Source organism: Chanodichthys erythropterus, chromosome 13, assembly GCF_024489055.1.
Source record: "Chanodichthys erythropterus isolate Z2021 chromosome 13, ASM2448905v1, whole genome shotgun sequence".
Lineage (NCBI taxonomy): Eukaryota > Metazoa > Chordata > Actinopteri > Cypriniformes > Xenocyprididae > Chanodichthys > Chanodichthys erythropterus.
In genome coordinates this window covers 31892442-31909478 of record NC_090233.1, presented here as the reverse complement: position 1 = coordinate 31909478, position 17037 = coordinate 31892442, and the positions used below count along the sequence as shown (strand labels likewise).

The following is a 17037-nucleotide window of genomic DNA, read 5'->3' as shown; positions in this document are numbered from 1 at the left end:
TCCCGTTGGTGGGACGCCACCCAGCCAGCACACCCATGTAGGGCCCACATGGTTTAGCCCAGATGAAATGAACATTGTTCAGAGTGCACACTACAGGCTGTTAAATGTAACACTGAATCAGTGTTGGATTTAATGAGATAATTAAGTGATTATTGAGAATTATTGAAGATAGCTGCTGTTAACAAGCAGAATCAACGAAGGAAAGAGAAACAACAAGAACAGAAAAAATTGAAACACTAAAACTGAGTTCAGCTGCAGCCTTAGATGAAATCAGCTTTAGATAAAAGAAGACATTAAATCTCTCAAGATCTCAGCAGAGGAGGATTAAACAACTCCATATACAGACGCGAAACAATCTGACACCCGTCTCCACGGTGACTCCTAGTGGTCAGAACAGTGGAAATGCAACAAAACTCAGGCCAAACATGCATTAAAAATACCCTTTAACAAATGTATTGCAAAAGTTTTATTGAAAGTAAAATCAATCAAATGGAATTAACTAATCATCTAATAAGATTAAATATAGTGTCTGTATAATATGTGTTCTTTTATCAATTTTAAAGGCTTGTTTCTCTGTTCCATGGCTCAAGCTAAACAGGCCAATAAGAGATTAATAACTACCATTATTCATTTCAATTATTCTAATGTATAATTAAAACATCTACAAATGTATAAAACTGATCAGAGATCAGGTAAAACCATAGGGTAAAGACACTTATTCAATAGTTCTCAGTGAATCTGCATGATTCATGGGCTCACTTTATCATCGCCCTCTATCGGTGAACCACTGAAATTTCGAACTGTTTCGAAACAGTGATGACGTAACGAAGCCTCGTTTACTAAAATCACGTGACTTTAGCAGTTTGATACACGCTCCAAATCACTAATTCGAAACAAAAGAAGCAGTGTTTTGAAATCGGCCATCACTATTTTGTAATGATAGAGTTTCTCTGGCTGCTGTAAATGAGTTTATAGCAAGAAAAGCAAGAAAAAACACAATCTGATGCAGTAGTTGTTTCATGATAAGAATACAACCATTGTATAGTGGCTTAATTCACTGATCTTATGACTGAGTTTAATATGAGCAATATCTTACAATTTTTGTTTTATTGTGATTCACATTAAGATCCAACACAGTTTTAATCGGAAAATCTGAATGAGTTTTAAAACAGATTGTAAAATAAGCACTTTAAACTAAACTTTACTCACAAACATACATCAAGAAGTCATCAAACACAAACGTAATATTTTATTCATGTGAAGCTCAGTCATTTGATCAGTGAAGTCATGTTGATCTGCAGTTAAGCCACTACGACAATTATATTCTTATCATAAAACAGCTGACAGTAGCTGATCACATTTTCTCTTGTCATTATTGCCATAACAAACAGCTACATCAGCCAGAGAAAAACCAACACTAAAAAAGCCAAGAGTAAAACTGCCTAACTAAAGCAAAGACTGACCTCGATAATGGTGACATCAAACAAAACTATTATTTTCAACAAATCATCAACATCTAAACCTCTGGTAATTCTCAATAAGAACTTTTGCAGATGTGTGTCAGAAATAAAGTGAGTCTGGTTAGTAATAAATAAGCTGGTAATGCTGTTTGTGGAGTTGTTTGATCAGATCTTGAGAGATTTAATGTGATTCTGCTCGTTATCATCTAATTATTTCATTAACTCCAACACCAATTCAATTCAGTGTTACATTTAATAACCTGTAGTGTTCATTTCATCTGGGATAAACCATGTGCTAAACACAGGTGTGCTGGTTGGGAGGCGTTGGGTGGCCAGCAGGACCGTGATAGTTAAGGGATTAATTAATGGGTAGTTTTTTTTTTTTTATATATATATATATATATATATATATATATATATATATATATATATAAATTCATCATACAGACAGACTTTCGAGTTGTCGTTTAGACTCAAACAGACATCATGAATCAGTGTATGAACCTCAACAACGGTGACAACAAACAAAAATCTGAAAATCACCATTGTTGTGGTTCATACGCAGAATCTTGATGTCTGTGTGAGTCTACGTGATGCTCTCCGAATAATTTCTGCGCAACGATAAAAATTTTCAAAATATTAAAGCAGGACAGAGTTTTATGCATTACAGTATTACAACAACATGAAAGAAACGGAATAAAGCCACATGATGATGAAATCATCAACAATGATCAGCTACATCCAATTAATCATTATTTTTTTTATTTTTTTTAAACAAACGTGCTTTAGATACACGCAATTAAAATTTAAACTACAAGGGTCAGGAGCCCAACTAAAGCAAGTGCTTACCTCCGTAATGGTGTCATTTATACATTTTGATAAAACAACACCTCATTAAGATGTTTTGTATGAAAGAAATAAAGTCAGAGTGGTTTGTAGTGAAGATGCTGAGATCTAGAGAGATCTGTTAGTGATTAATGTTCTGTTTCTGTTATCTGAGTTTTGTGAGGTTACCATTGTGCTGGAGAGTAGCACCTGTGCTTCAGTCAATGATCCAGAAACATTGATGTCTTGCTGCATGTTGTTTTATTTAAAGCAGTAACTGTGTAGTTGCTGATGCAGTGAAACAGTTGTGATGTTAGTTAACGCGTATGCCATCGTCAGCTAATGACTTACTGCAAAAAGAAAAGGTTTTATAATAATAATCTATGAAATACCTGTAAATAGTGTTTTTGTTTTTTTTGTAAGACATTTAAGAAAAATTAGTTTGTTTGTACAGCCACATTTGTTAGTCAATTTAGCTCTAATTTTCAATTAAAATTTGTTGACAAGGGCAGCAGGGATATTCTGAGAACATTTCCAAATAAAATATGGTTCCCTAAACATTCAGAGAATGTCTTGAATGTTCTCTGAAGGTCCGCCAAATAACGTCCCCCAAACCTTAAAAGAACCGTCTGTGAATGTTATGGGAACGTTACTAGACAACGTCCTTAACACCAGTGGGGACATTCTGAGAATGTTCTGGGAATGTAAAATTTCTAGCGGGGTCTAAACTGACACAAGTACAAAAGGAAACACTTACCATTCAGAAATGTCCTTTAAAAACCGTGCTTGCAGAGGTTCTGCTTGACCCTCTTCATCATTACTGCTATCTGGGTCTGATTCGGGTTCAATTTGATATGGCAATATTGACGCCATAGAGTATCTCAGGGATGATATTTTTTTAGGCCAACCCAGAAGTTAGCGGTGCACGGGTTCCCTCATTTGAAAGCCTGTGCATTTTTCCCATAGACTTTTTGAAAATCGTAAAAAATAAGCTCCGTGTTTAACAAAGGGTTATGACACACATTTTGTATATCAAGATAATCTTACACAAAGAAAACACAACATTTATACATTTTGAATACTAAATAAAGTCGTCAGATATAAAAAGCTAACAGTAGGCTATAAACGGACTACAGCACACCATGGTGGCGGATCATTGCACCACCATCAAGCTTCCTCAAACTTCTAACAACTTTATTTAAAAACATGCTCGCTGATTATGATCTGCTCTGTGTATGAATACTTATCCGCTTTTTTATAAGAAATCCTGTCCAAATGTTTTGTTTGTCATGATGACGTCTAAAGTCCCCGCCAAAGGAAGTAGTCCCTTTTAGCAACTTGTTAGCAACTGCTGTTTTTAAGACACAATAAAGGTTTGAAAAAAAAAAAAATCACATGCGGGTTATAACTAGTGTTTTTTATGTCATAGATCAAAACGTGAAAATATTTAGAGGCTTTGTTAACCACAGACCTTATTTCAGGCGATTTAGCAAAAACCCATTTAAAAAACCCATTGACTTTAGCACGATGTAACCAGAAGTCCTAAAATGCTAACTCGCTTCCGGGTTTTGCCTACAAAAACACGTCATCTCTGAGGTACTCTATTATTTATATTTCCACCAAACCACATATAACTAATGGTAAGGGGTGTGGCATTTCCAGACGCTTCAGCAAATCACAATACACTGGGCCAGCTAACCAATCTTTGCACATTTCATATTACGGAAGGAGTGGTATCACAGAATCAGGAAGTCAAACCCAGATATTGTATATTATAGGGAGACGAGAGGGTCTGTATCTCTTACCATTGGAGGAAGCGTGACGGCTAATTTAATTACGTGCGGCACACTCAGCCTATCGTGTAATGGCAGTGAAATCAGTCACAACATAAGTCTGCCTTCTCTTAAAAAATATACATTTTTATCAAGCTAAAATCTACATATAGTTCCCAATGAAAGTATTGCTTAGTGTAAAACATGCTGAATATTAGCAAACAGGTTGTCGATTAATTAAATAATTAGCTATTTCCTCACAAAAGCTGTTTAATCTGCATAGTGTAGCATCTTATCCATTGACATCCATTGAAAAAACGGCCTCTGTTCTCCTTCCCTGTGTACCGTTGGAGCTGGAGCGTTAGCATTAGCCATTATGATTTTTTGGCTAAAGGTTGCAGGCTTGCCTTCCAGTGGCTTTGGTTCAAATGACAATGCAAACAGTGGTGTAAAATAAAGGTAAAATATATGAAAAATACAGCATTTTTTACAGACTTTTTTTTTATTTATTTTTTACAGTTTTTAAGTTTACAGATGTTTCCTTTAACCCTAGCAACATACATTGCAACATTAAATTCAAAAGACAAGGAAAACATGCAAACATTCAATACAGAAAATTCCTTCATATTAACACCAAACATTGGGCCCCATTTTTACTGACTTTTCTTTGCAAAAGCTTTTATCCAAGGTGACAAACATTGCATTTTAAATTCATTCATTCCCCTGATATTGAACCCATGACCTTGCCGTTGCCAGCACCATGCTTTTCTGTTTGAGCTACAGAAACATAAAATAAAGAAATTAGAAATGGCTTTTTAATCTGTCCTTTCTTTTTTCCAGAAGTTAACCATCACAGTAATGTTAAACAATGGGTTTGTTTGGTTTGAAACTGTGATCTAACTTGACCTGCCTGAGATGGCTTCAAGATGTTCTATTGTAGTAACAAATATGAGGAGTTAGTCAGCTGGTGTCTATTTAGGTCACATTGTTTTATCTGTGCCCCTGATGTGACCTGGCTAATTTCCCATTGGTTACCCAGTCTAATCCTCCCCACTACAGTGGTCATACTCCCATCATGTGGCCTCCTTGTCCAGCCAGATATACCTCACCATCATCACCCAACATACTACTACATCCATCTCATATTTTTCATTCTCTTTCCTTCTCTTACTGCTTTTTCTATTTTCTCCTCACTCTTTATTTGGACCGATTTTTCAATGTGAGAATAAATGCAGAAGCACTGATAAAAAGCCCAGATGGATGGAACGAGCAAAATAAAGCCCCCCATACCATTCAAGACAAAAACAACATGCAAGAAGGATTCTGGAAAGTGCTTGAGGGGAGTGAGAGTCTATAGAGAAGAGTATCTCAGAATTCAGTATAACACTGATTACCTCTTTCCGAGGACATACTAAGGAAACGTCTGAGCACTTCACAAAGGCGGACATATAAAAGCTTTTCTTTGTGATTTTATCATAATTACTTCACCTGAATCTACAACAATGAGTCCTTCCCATGACTTGCTGCGATAACATCATTTAAAGGAAGTTAAGAGCATTTGCAGGGCCTCAGTGTGGCGCAAGACTGAACTGGAATAAGGTGACAACGCCAAGCTCCTTTCACTTCCTGCCCAGTCATTGGTTCAAACCTACATTAGGATCTTATCAGCATGCACTTCTTTTATCAACCTCCCACATTAAACAGAGCGCAGCTGTGTAGTTCTACAGAAGTCCCACCTTAATCGATGAGAGCGCTTTATATTAGCCAGGATCTCAATTACGAAATACGCAAATGTCAGGATTACATGCTGATATTCCTGAAAGAATAACATGGAAACACACCCATATTGAAATTATGTGTGCAATATGTTTTTGTGATATTTCTCTCTCTAATTATCTGAGTATTTTTGTATGAGAATAAGGTGTTTTCCCTGAGTACGTAAATAAAATAAAAATAAACAATTTTACAAGAATCTAATTTTGTAATATTTCTTGTTTTATTATTTTTTTTTTTAAGAGAAAACATCTCATGGAAAATGACTCAGTCAGGTAATCGCAGGTAAATTTGTCTTGGTTACTGCCAAATGCTTGCATGAGATGTTTAAACAATGTTGACACCTTGGCAAACCCAGATAGTGAGGACAAACCTCCTCATTATGATGTCGAAGCTGGTTGGCTTTGGCCAGTGATGGTCGAGAGAAGTCACCTGAATAAGAGCCATTTCTGAAGCAGCGTCCTCCGTCTTTTAGATGACTACATGTACTATGAAATAATTTACTGTAGATAAAGCAGAGCATTTACCATGTTCCCAGACAACACTCGATGAGTCATTAAACACAGCTACGCAACAAGGACCAAAGGACAGCCTCTCTGATTTGTATAACCCTTATGTAATTTGAAAGTGATGACATCTGTGAGTTTACCAGGATTCTAGTATTCTTATTCCAAGTTTAACTACGTCACTAGACACTAGTCGTCTGTCAACGGAATACAGGTTTAGTGAAGACTCCAAGACGTCACACATCTTCATACCTGACACGCACATCATTGACACAGTTTATTTTGCCAACCACAAGATTAAAGCTTAAAAAATCTTGAGATTTAACACAACAGCAGTCTGACGATGTTTATCCTGTCATCAGTTTTGAAACAGACTGTTACCTCATTCGCCCTGAAGAAACACTGAAACACTTTGTGACGTGTCTAACTCTACACTCCTTCATTCTGTGTAAAAGAGGTAAAGCCTATATATGGATAATATGATTAAGAACTCTTACATCATAGGTGATTTATTCTGATATAGAACCATTTTGGAATAAATGTTCTTTAAAACTGAGTCAAGAACCTTAGAGTTCTATATAGAATCCAACTGAACTTTTTTTCCCTAAGAGTCTAGATCCCTACATGCTTCAAATAACAACAAATATCACACAGTATGTAGTCGAATACATTTGCAGAAACCTTTCTTGCTCACAAGCAATTAACAAGTATATCTATTTAACAAATTAACTGTTGTGTTTATATATGTGTGCTAACTACATTTGTTTAAATACATCAGCGTATTTTATTTAGTGGACCAATACCGATGACATTAAAAATCATACATACTGTATGACTTTTATCAATATGACCACCAAAATGTTGTGCATTTCTAAGAAAAGGGCTCCAAATGGTTGCAATATATAACCAATCGTATATAAAAGTTGTTTGTCTCTCTGTATTAAGTAAATATTAGCCCATTATTATCAAATAACTTCTCCTGAGCACAATTAACAGCACTCCGAAAATACTCAGGAGAACAAATAAATAAGCAGAGAAATAGATATATAAATAGGCGGGCTGTTCTGCCATTGTGTGCTATCGAGAGTGCTTCCTTCTCAACACCTGCAGAGAAAAAGGAGGACATAGGGAGTGGGGAAAGAGGTGGAGAGGGGAGCAGGACAAAGGAGAGGAGGGATAAAACAATGGCAAGGCCGGCCACTGGAACTGCAACGAGACAGAGAGTCTGCTGGCCACGACAGCCGCCCTGCCCCGGGGGCAGCCAAAAGAGCCACACAGGAAGAGGCTTCACTCCTCTGTCCAGAACACACACGACAGGGAAAGAACAATAGAGAGGAGATCCCCTCCAGAGAGAACGCATTTGATGACAGTCTATCCGAGGTCTATAGAGAAACACAAGGTTAAAGTGCAATATGGGACAATGAATGTAAATTATTGCATGCTGCAAATGATGGCTCAGCCTGAAAATATAACACAAAAACTTGTAGTGAAACTATAGGAGCATAACAGAGGACTGGAGAACAATGTTTCTTTAATAAAAGAACATTTTATTAAAGAAACATTGTTCTCCAGTTTTTTTTTTTTTTTACATTGTCTCCTCAAAAACAATTCAGTGAAAAGAAAATACAGTATAAAAATAATAATAAAATGTGAGGTCCAAATAGTGTTTAAAGCATACATTTTATAAAATAACACTTTCCAATGGCAACACTAGCAGATACACAGTATTTTCATTTATGTACACATTGTTCAAAAGTTTGAGGAGGGTAAGATATTTTAAAAGGAACTATTATAGAATTTATAATAACTATTTTGTATTTTTCCATATTTTAAAGTGTAATTTATTTCTTTGATGGCAAAACAGAATTTCCAACAGCCATTACTAGTCTTCCGTTAAAAAAAAAAAAAAAAAATGTAATAATAATAATAATTACATCTTACTGACCCCAAACTTTTAAACAGTGTATGCATGGGACTTCAGATTGTAATGAACTGTAATTATGTAATTATGTGTGTCACTTAGTCATTTAAATTTGCTTAAACTGTGTCCTTTGTTCTCAAAAACATGGTCTTGTACACTTGTTTTTTTATTTTCAATGTTTCATTTTTATTTATCGACAGTAAAAATCATCAAATCATCACTTTTGATGGATATGTGTGCGGTCAGGAAATTGCAGAAATGTCCCAAATATTTTGCTTGGGATGTAGCCTTTGCGTCAACACGAGTCAGCAGAGCTGGTCTCAAGTGACATTGGGGCTGTAGGGGTCAGATGCAATGTACTGTACTGACGTACCACATATACGCACAAATCTAGACATACACATACTAGAAACAAGCACAAAGAATTGATTCATCCATTGGTAACAATGGGCTTTTCATCACCATTGTGAACCATCTCTTACTCAGCGCCATCTAGGTTTGAAGTGACTTACAAATAAAGCATGTGTTTAAAGGAAACAGAAATTCATGTCTGCGTAGTGGAAAGCAGTCTAAACCACCACTTAATGCCTGCCCCAGCTGTAATCCCTTGTTTCCTGTAAAGCAACCATTTCCCTATCACTACTTTCATTATAGGTTCTTTGATGCCAATAGAGGAACCTGGTCACAATGAGCATTAAATGAGCATTCGTGTGTAGAGAAGCTCTGTCATCAGCTGAGCTGGGCTGGTGACATGACAGAAGCTAGATTTCCAACTACAGCTGGGGAAAAATCTTTCAGGAAGTGTCTGAGTGATGACGCTGTAAAGCCGTCTGGTTCTGCTTTTCTGGCAACCACCGATGACTTTGAATGCTACACCCAGATATTCAGTTCTCAGCCTTAATACAGTATAAATGGAAAAACACCTGCACAGAAATTATGTGTGCAGAAATTCATTCAACCCTGGAGGCCAATATGTGTCTGCAATACACTCTCAGATCTAATAATCAAAAGTACAGAAATTAAACCAGAAGTATATAAAAAGATAACCACACATACAGATGAATATTCATGAGGTGTAATCATGTCTGCGCAGTAAACAAAATGCCCTGAATGTGTTAAAATGGTGGAAATGGACAGCCTATTTACAATCTCAAACACACTGACTCATCACTATTTTAGGTAATTGAACTGATTATTAGATGCATTTTAAGTGAACAGTCACCTTGGTAAAAAAAAAAAAAAGAAAAAAAAAAAAGGTGAACCTTTACTACACTTGGGCTTACTTAGGATTTCTGACTAATATTTAAAAAAATAGGTGACTATTAATAAAAAAATAATAATTATAAAAAACAGCCAAACAACAGCTGCGGTTAATAATTAAAGATACAGAAAATGTTATTGATATTAGTTATTTTTAAATGGGGGGGGGGGGAAATGATACACATACAAACTTAAGAATTTGGTGTGACTTGGTATAGCCTGTGTCAGTGTTCTGGTTAGACTTTGTTAGATATATGGCTTTACTTCCATATTTGGTATTCTAGCAATTTTAGAGTTGAAATTATTTTGTAAAATACACTCTAAAAAATGCTGGGTTGTTTCAACCCAAATTTGGGTCAAATATGGACAAACCCAACCGTTGGGTTAAAAAATGCATTTAAAAATGTAACCCAATGGTTGGGTTTGTCCATTTTTGACCCAAACTTGGGTTGAAACAACCCAGCATTTTTAGAGTGTATATATCTTGTTTAAAATAACTTATAGAAGTTTACTTTTAATAAACATTTTTTTTTTAACTTTTCCACACCTTCATTTTTTGAAGCTTCTTTAACTTCTGCATCTGCATCAGACATAAAACCAACCTAATGTCTGTATTCCAAAGCATTCTTGAATTACAAACTTTTAAAGGATTAGTTCACTTCAGAATTCAAATTTCCTGATACATGCACGTCATCCAAGATTCTTTCTTCAGTCGAAAAGAAATTAAGGTTTTTGAGGAAATTATTCCAGGATTTTTCTCAACAGGGTACAACGGGTTGAAGGTCCAAATTACAGTTTCAATGCAGCTTCAAAGGGCTCTACATGTTCCCAGCTGAGGAATAAGGGTATTGTCTAGTGAAACGATTGGAAATTTTCTAATAAATAAACAAAAATGTAGATACTTTTTAACCATGTTCATCTTGCACTAGCTCTGTGATGCGCCATGCGTTACGTAATAACGTTGGAAAGGTCATTCCGCGTGATGTAAGCAGAAGTACTGCAGTAGGACAACAAACTCCATCTCATTTTCTCCAACTTCAAAATCGTCCAAAAACTTTTTTTGTAGAGGACTTAGTCTTTGCACGTTCGCTATGTAGACACTACTTGTCTTCCGCTTACGTCACACATGACCTTTCCAATGTGATTACTGACATAATGTGAGCAGTGCAAGAGGAGTATTTGTGTTTATTTATTTATTTTTAAGAAAATAACCAATCATTTCACTAGACAAGACCCTTATTCCTCGGCTGGCATCAAGCAGGGGCCTTTGAAGCTGCATTGAAACTGCAATTTGTATCTTCAACCAGTTGTACCTATGTGAAGTACACTATATAAAATTCTTGAATGTTTTCCTCCTCAAAAACCTTAATTTCATTTCAACTGAAGAAAGACATAAACACCTTGGATGACAAGTGGGTAAGTAAATTATCAGCAAATTTGAATTCTGAAGTGAACTAAACCCTTAAGTTCAGATCTCTGCTCAAAAAGTGGGGCAACAGTAAAAAGTAATGTTCATGCAAACATAAGATTGTTCCACATGTCATCTGGAAACCACGTCAACACAAAATTGACCTGGGACATTCATTTATACTGGACAAAAAAAAAAAAGAGAGAGAGAAAGACTGAGAACATGACTTTACTTGAAGTCCACAAAACACCACTTTAATTAACTTTTTCCTTTTTATTTTATCTGATGCAACACCACAAGCAGTTTTGGTTCCTTTAACACATGTCAGTCTTTGAACCAGTTTGTACCGGAGAGGGTTAGGAGTCCTGTGTAAACTGATAAAAGGAGCTTTGCTGTCAGTTCTACTTTGCACCCTCTGTCACTATAGAAACTCACACACACACACATACACATATTGCTTCCACACAGTCTATTCACTTCAAAGTTCCCTGTTCTGAACACAGTGAAAGACAGGAAATGGGTGGGAGAGAGAGGACAATCTTGACTCAAGCATATCATACAGCACACAAGACAGACAGGACAATTGGATTAAATATTTAGCCATAGTAAACCTAAACAAGCATGTTACCATAAAAGGAAAAAACATGGAAATTAATGCTGACAGACAGACAAAAAAATAAAATAAATAAATAGTGGTTTGCTTAAATGGAAAGTTGGATGCTGCAAGCTGACAGCAAAAAACTCTAACATTAAGCACACTGAAGCATCTGTCTTCTAACAATATCATGTTGCATGTCATTTTGTTATTAAACTTCCACAGCTGCTCTAGTTCAAAGGGTTTTAATAATAGCTCCCACTTCACACGGCCTGTAACAACCATGTTTAAGTGTGTGTGTCTATCTCTGTACCGTATTCACCTTCGACAGGTGAATGTTTTACATAGGAAATTCCCTCTTGGCAGCGATGAAGCAGAGGTAGGGGGTTGAGCTCTCTGTCGTCTAGACCTTACACGACCGGCAGGTAGTCAGATGTCAGATGACGCATTCCCAGCCCATCAGAACTGGTTTGAGCCAGTATACAGCGACTGATCAGAGCATTAAGATTAACAGGCATCCACTGATCTTCCCCTCTTCCAGCCCTAATCCTAAACCATGCCAAAAGTCTGACAAAACACCTATGTACTAAACTACTTATCTCTGTATATCAAATGATCAAAAAATTGACACAGAGGAAGATCTAAAGAGACGAGCCCCTGTTAAAGCCTCTTATCTACACACCACAGTAATGTAATACACCTTTAACAAACACAGCTGAATCAACCAGAAACTGGTTCACGCTGGTCTGGTAAGCTGCAAAGCAAAGAGATGAGCCTGAATGAAAATGAACCAGACCAAGTGTCCTGCAAACAGCCTTATTTCACAAAAGTTTTACTGTTGATGATATTATCTTTTGTACCATACAACTGAAATGGTGGGTTTTTAGGGTACACTTTGCAGTAACAGCTGTATAGTTTCCAGATTTTACACATCAGTTGACACATTAATGTGTCAAATTTGATTTTGTAGAGATACTAGGACCTTAACTGCAAACAAGGCCAAATCTATTAGAGTTAACCCTTTAGCATTCCTGTAAAATTTGCCTAAAACACCTAAAAAGGCATACACTGAATGCTGTTCTTGAACCATTTGGACTATGTGCATGGTTTTGGTCTCTTTTGTACTGCGGGTAGTATGTAACACTAGCAGGTTAAAGCTGGGAACAATTCAAAGGGCCATCAGGTCCAGGAAGATCCATGATTTCTTAATTTGATTTTTTTTTTTTTAAATATAAGTGCATAAAACAATGTAATTAAGCAACCCAGAGTCCTGACTGTAAATCATCCAACTCCATCCAGGGCATTTTATAATAAGATGACCATGTCAGTCATTTTAAAACCATAGAGTGAAGTCAAGAAAGAGAAGAGTCAAAATGTTTAGTTAATAATTTATTATACAAATAATGAAAAATAATATTGTGGAAAAATGCATTAACTGGTGTTATTATAATATTGTGACAAATAAATAAGTGGTCATTGAGTGTTAAAACACGTATCACAATATCAAAGTGGCATAGAGACAAGGCATAATGTTTATAGGCAGTTTTCAGGCAATAACTTCTGTCTCCAATCACAGTTTTTGTGCACCAACAAATGCACCTATAAGGTGCAGTAGTCCGTGATAAAGTCCATTTTTAAAATGCATAGTTAACGAGGAACAATGTCGCGTGTCTTCATGTTATGATGCACGAGATGATTCCTTCACCCTGAGCTCCTCTACAGCTTCAGAAACTGTGCGTCCCGTCCTTCATGTCTTGTGTCAATGGGCTCGTGTCATTGACGAGGCTTTCCTTCATGTCCGTGTGGTCCCTTCTCGTCCACTCTAGACGTGTCCGTCATCGCCAGGTTGTAAATGACACCGGCAGTCTGAAATGAACGACCCTGCAGCCGCGGGTCATAGCGTGAAGACGCTCAACGCAGCTTCAGAAAGTGTCGGACAATCCCTGCGATCCGCAGGAACTTGTCCTTCTTCCTCTGCTTGAGAGCCATCAGAGCTTTGGCCGTCTCTTCGGGGTCTTGCGCGAAGGAGAAGATGCTTCTCACTCTCTCCTCGGCTTTCATGTCTCCCGTTTTCTGGAAGAGTCTCATGAGCGCGTCCTGGTTGACGTTCTCGAAGATGTTCGCCACCGCTCGCTTGCGGTGCGCTGTGTCAAACTTGTTGCCGTGGATCGAAGGGCAGACCCGGCGAGATTCTGAGTACATGTCGGTCGACATTTTGCGGCTTTTGTGTTGTTCAGCTGCGCCGGAGACTCCAACTTGACCAGGGCTGAGCCGCTTTGATGGCTGTGAAAAGAGTGAGGAGTTTACAGTGACGGTTAGCTCTTTATAGAGCGACCGCTCAGATCCTGCTTACGGAGATGACATCACCCGCGCTGCCTCCCTGGAGAAACGCCTTCAGCTGCTATTTCGCCAACATGCCACTAGCTTTGGAAATGCCAGTAATTATGGATGAGACCGACCGCTGACGGCATACATGCGCAAGGGTTATTATCTCATAGATCTGTGCAGTTGCAGCCTATAGAGTTTTTTTCAACCTGACCTGACCCCTTAAAGACATATTAGATAATAGTTTTGACTTCAGTTTTCGAATGATTCTTGAATATTCAATCAGTTGATTTACATTTTTTCAACGTGAAGCACATTTTGTAGGATTTTGGAATACCTAAAATCTGGTGTAGATGTATATATATATATATATATATATATATATATATATATATATATATATATATATATATATATAGGCTATATATAAAACTACCATTCAAATGTTTGGTGTCACTGAGATTGTTGGTAAAGAAATTAATTTATTCAGCATGGACACATTAAATTGACGGAATTAAAATGACAGAAGAATTCTACATTGTTCCAAAAATTCTATTTCAAATAAATGTTGTTTTTTAACTTCCTATGCATCAAGGAATGAAAGAATGAAGAAAAAAACATCAGACCCGAAACTTTTGACCTATACTGCAATTACCCAAAGGTAGTGTATTTATCCTTTAGTCATAGCACTAAACATATATAAATATAAATATACTTACTAGAGAACAAAATGGGGGTTCACATTTATTTTGTGTTAACATGAGTGCACTTGTTAAATGGAGATGGAGAATACATAAATAATATTCTCCATTTTAAAATACATTGTATTGTTAAATGGTCATTTGATACATAGTGTTCTTGTTGCGAACACTTTAAATTACTGTACTGTAGTGTCGTGACAAAAAGTCACTTGACTCTTGTCAGAATTCTGAATAATTATGGTGTCATCGGTCATCACAATGGTGTTCTAATTAGGTGTAATTAACTGTATTGACCTGTATAACCAATTCTATTATAACTATGCCACGGATTATGTAATATTCATATGATTGTTTAAAAGACTGATGCAAGTATCATTTATTATATTATTACATTGTACATAGTGTAGTTGTACAGCCTAACCTGTAAACAGACAGTAGAATTCATCTTTGTGTCTTCTTTTTTACTATGTAAAACTAAGATATGGTTGGGAACTTTTAAAAATAGAAAGGCTTTCCAGTAAAAACTCTAACTAACTATAAACATCTGTTTTCAACATTTTCTATTTTTCTTAGCTGGAATAGAATGATAATTGCTAAATCATTGAGGACTTTTTCAAATAACACAGCTAGGAGCTAATTTTAGCATTCTGTGATTAACTCCATATAAACAAGACTCGCCAAACACATTCTCATGCTTTCTGTTTACTCTCTTTCTGGTTTGCTGTTGAGAAATTCCCTTTGAACCTTCATTGAAGTCATGGTGGAAAACAAGCAAGTCAGACAAAGGAATCTCCAAAATACCAAGTTCCGTAGTGACATATTATTTGGCCCCCAGAGACCCCTTCAAAAATGTGCCTTTGTTGCAATAATCTTGTGGAATGCCTGTTACTTGGCATCCATTGTGAGTCTGGCGCGAAACAGGATACCTGTCTTTCTCAGGCTGGCACAGTTATGACTGGAGTCAAGGAGGATGGGAAATGTGCAGAAAGAGACGCCAGGAACATGTCATAAATATAAGCAGAGAGTTCTCCGGAGTCTTGCACACAGAACACAATATGACCTTTTGACAGGAAAAAAGGAAGCATTGGATTGAGAGCCAGGTCCTGCCCTCTCAAACACAAGCTGAGTGTACTTTATCAATCCTAACAATGGGAAAAGTAAATTTACCTCAGGTCAAAGGTCGCATCAGCTGGTCTGTCTGAAGGATAAAGAGTTCCCTCCCCTGCACACGCCTGGAGCCAGTAACTGATTTAAAAGAGTAAACCCACTTAACACCGAGTGAGAACCCATACTGACACAGACATTACTGTAGTCATTTGAATTAGAGAAAAAATTGTGCACATACATGGAGTAAGTGTGGTTTTTGCATTAAAAAAATTATAAAAATGTACATAAGAAATTAAGTTTTAAATCAGTATTATTAGTTCACTTTAAAATGAAAATTAGCCCAAGCTTTAATCACCCTCAAGCCATCCCAGTTGTATACGTCTTTCTTCTTTCTGATGAACACAATCTGAGGTATATTAATAAATATCCTGATGCATCCAAGCTTTATAATGGCAGTGAACGGGACCAACGAGTAGGAAGCTCAATAAAGTGCATCCATCCATTATAAACGCACTCCACATGTCTCCGGGGGAATAATAAAGACCTTCTGAAGCAAAGCGATGCGTTTGTGCAAGAAAAATATCCATATTTAATAGGTTTAACAAATTTAACCAGACCGCCTTCCATATTCAACTTACAAAGAAAGTGTAACGCCTCTCACAGTTCAAAACGCTTATGCTACGTCTAACACCTTCTATTTTCAACTTACAAAACGCAACGTCAGTTATGCTTTTTTGAAAGTTGAATATGGAAGGCAGTCTGGCAGAAGTCTGGCTATTTTACTTTATAACTTGTTAAATATGATTATTTTTCTTACACAAATGCATCGCTTCACTTCAGAATGCCTTTATTAACCCCCTGGAGTACATTTATGATTGATGGATGGATGGATGGATGGATGGATGGATGGATGGATGGATGGATGGATGGATGGATGGATGGATTTCTTAAACTTCATACTCATTGGTCCGGTTCACTGCGATTATAAATCTTGGATGCATCAGGATATTTATTAATATAACTCTGTGTTCATCAGAAAGAAGAAATTCATATACACCTAGGATGGCTTGAGGGCGAGTAAAGCTTGGGGTAATTTTCATTTCAAAGTGAACTATTAATCTGTAACAAATTAAAATATGAAATAAAATGTAAATGAATAAATAAACAATAAATAAACTCCTAAAATCTTCTTCATAGACTTTCTGACGACACTGCCAGTTTATTATTTGCTATCCATTTTCAAGCCCATAAAACTTCAAAGCAGAGAAGCACTGAAAGCAATAAAGTAGATGAAAATGAAGTAGTTTTACACATGAAGACATTTAATTTACTTTGCTGTTTGCACTGACGTTATGCGATTTGCAGTCAAACACAATAAATGTTC

At 36.6% G+C, this 17037-nt stretch overlaps 1 protein-coding gene across 1 annotated transcript; it reads right to left on the bottom strand.

The window, feature by feature from the left end:
• Nucleotides 1–12896: 12896 nt before the first annotated feature.
• Nucleotides 12897–13826, bottom strand: tcima (transcriptional and immune response regulator a). The gene has a single exon (XM_067407538.1). It carries the CDS (start codon nucleotides 13732–13734, stop codon nucleotides 13432–13434), a length of 303 nt encoding a protein of 100 aa, XP_067263639.1. The 5' UTR covers nucleotides 13735–13826; the 3' UTR covers nucleotides 12897–13431.
• Nucleotides 13827–17037: the final 3211 nt, after the last annotated feature.

Bases quoted from the DNA above. Each gene is read 5' to 3' on its own strand.
- tcima (XM_067407538.1), bottom strand. From the start codon at position 13,734: ATGTCGACCGACATGTACTCAGAATCTCGCCGGGTCTGCCCTTCGATC.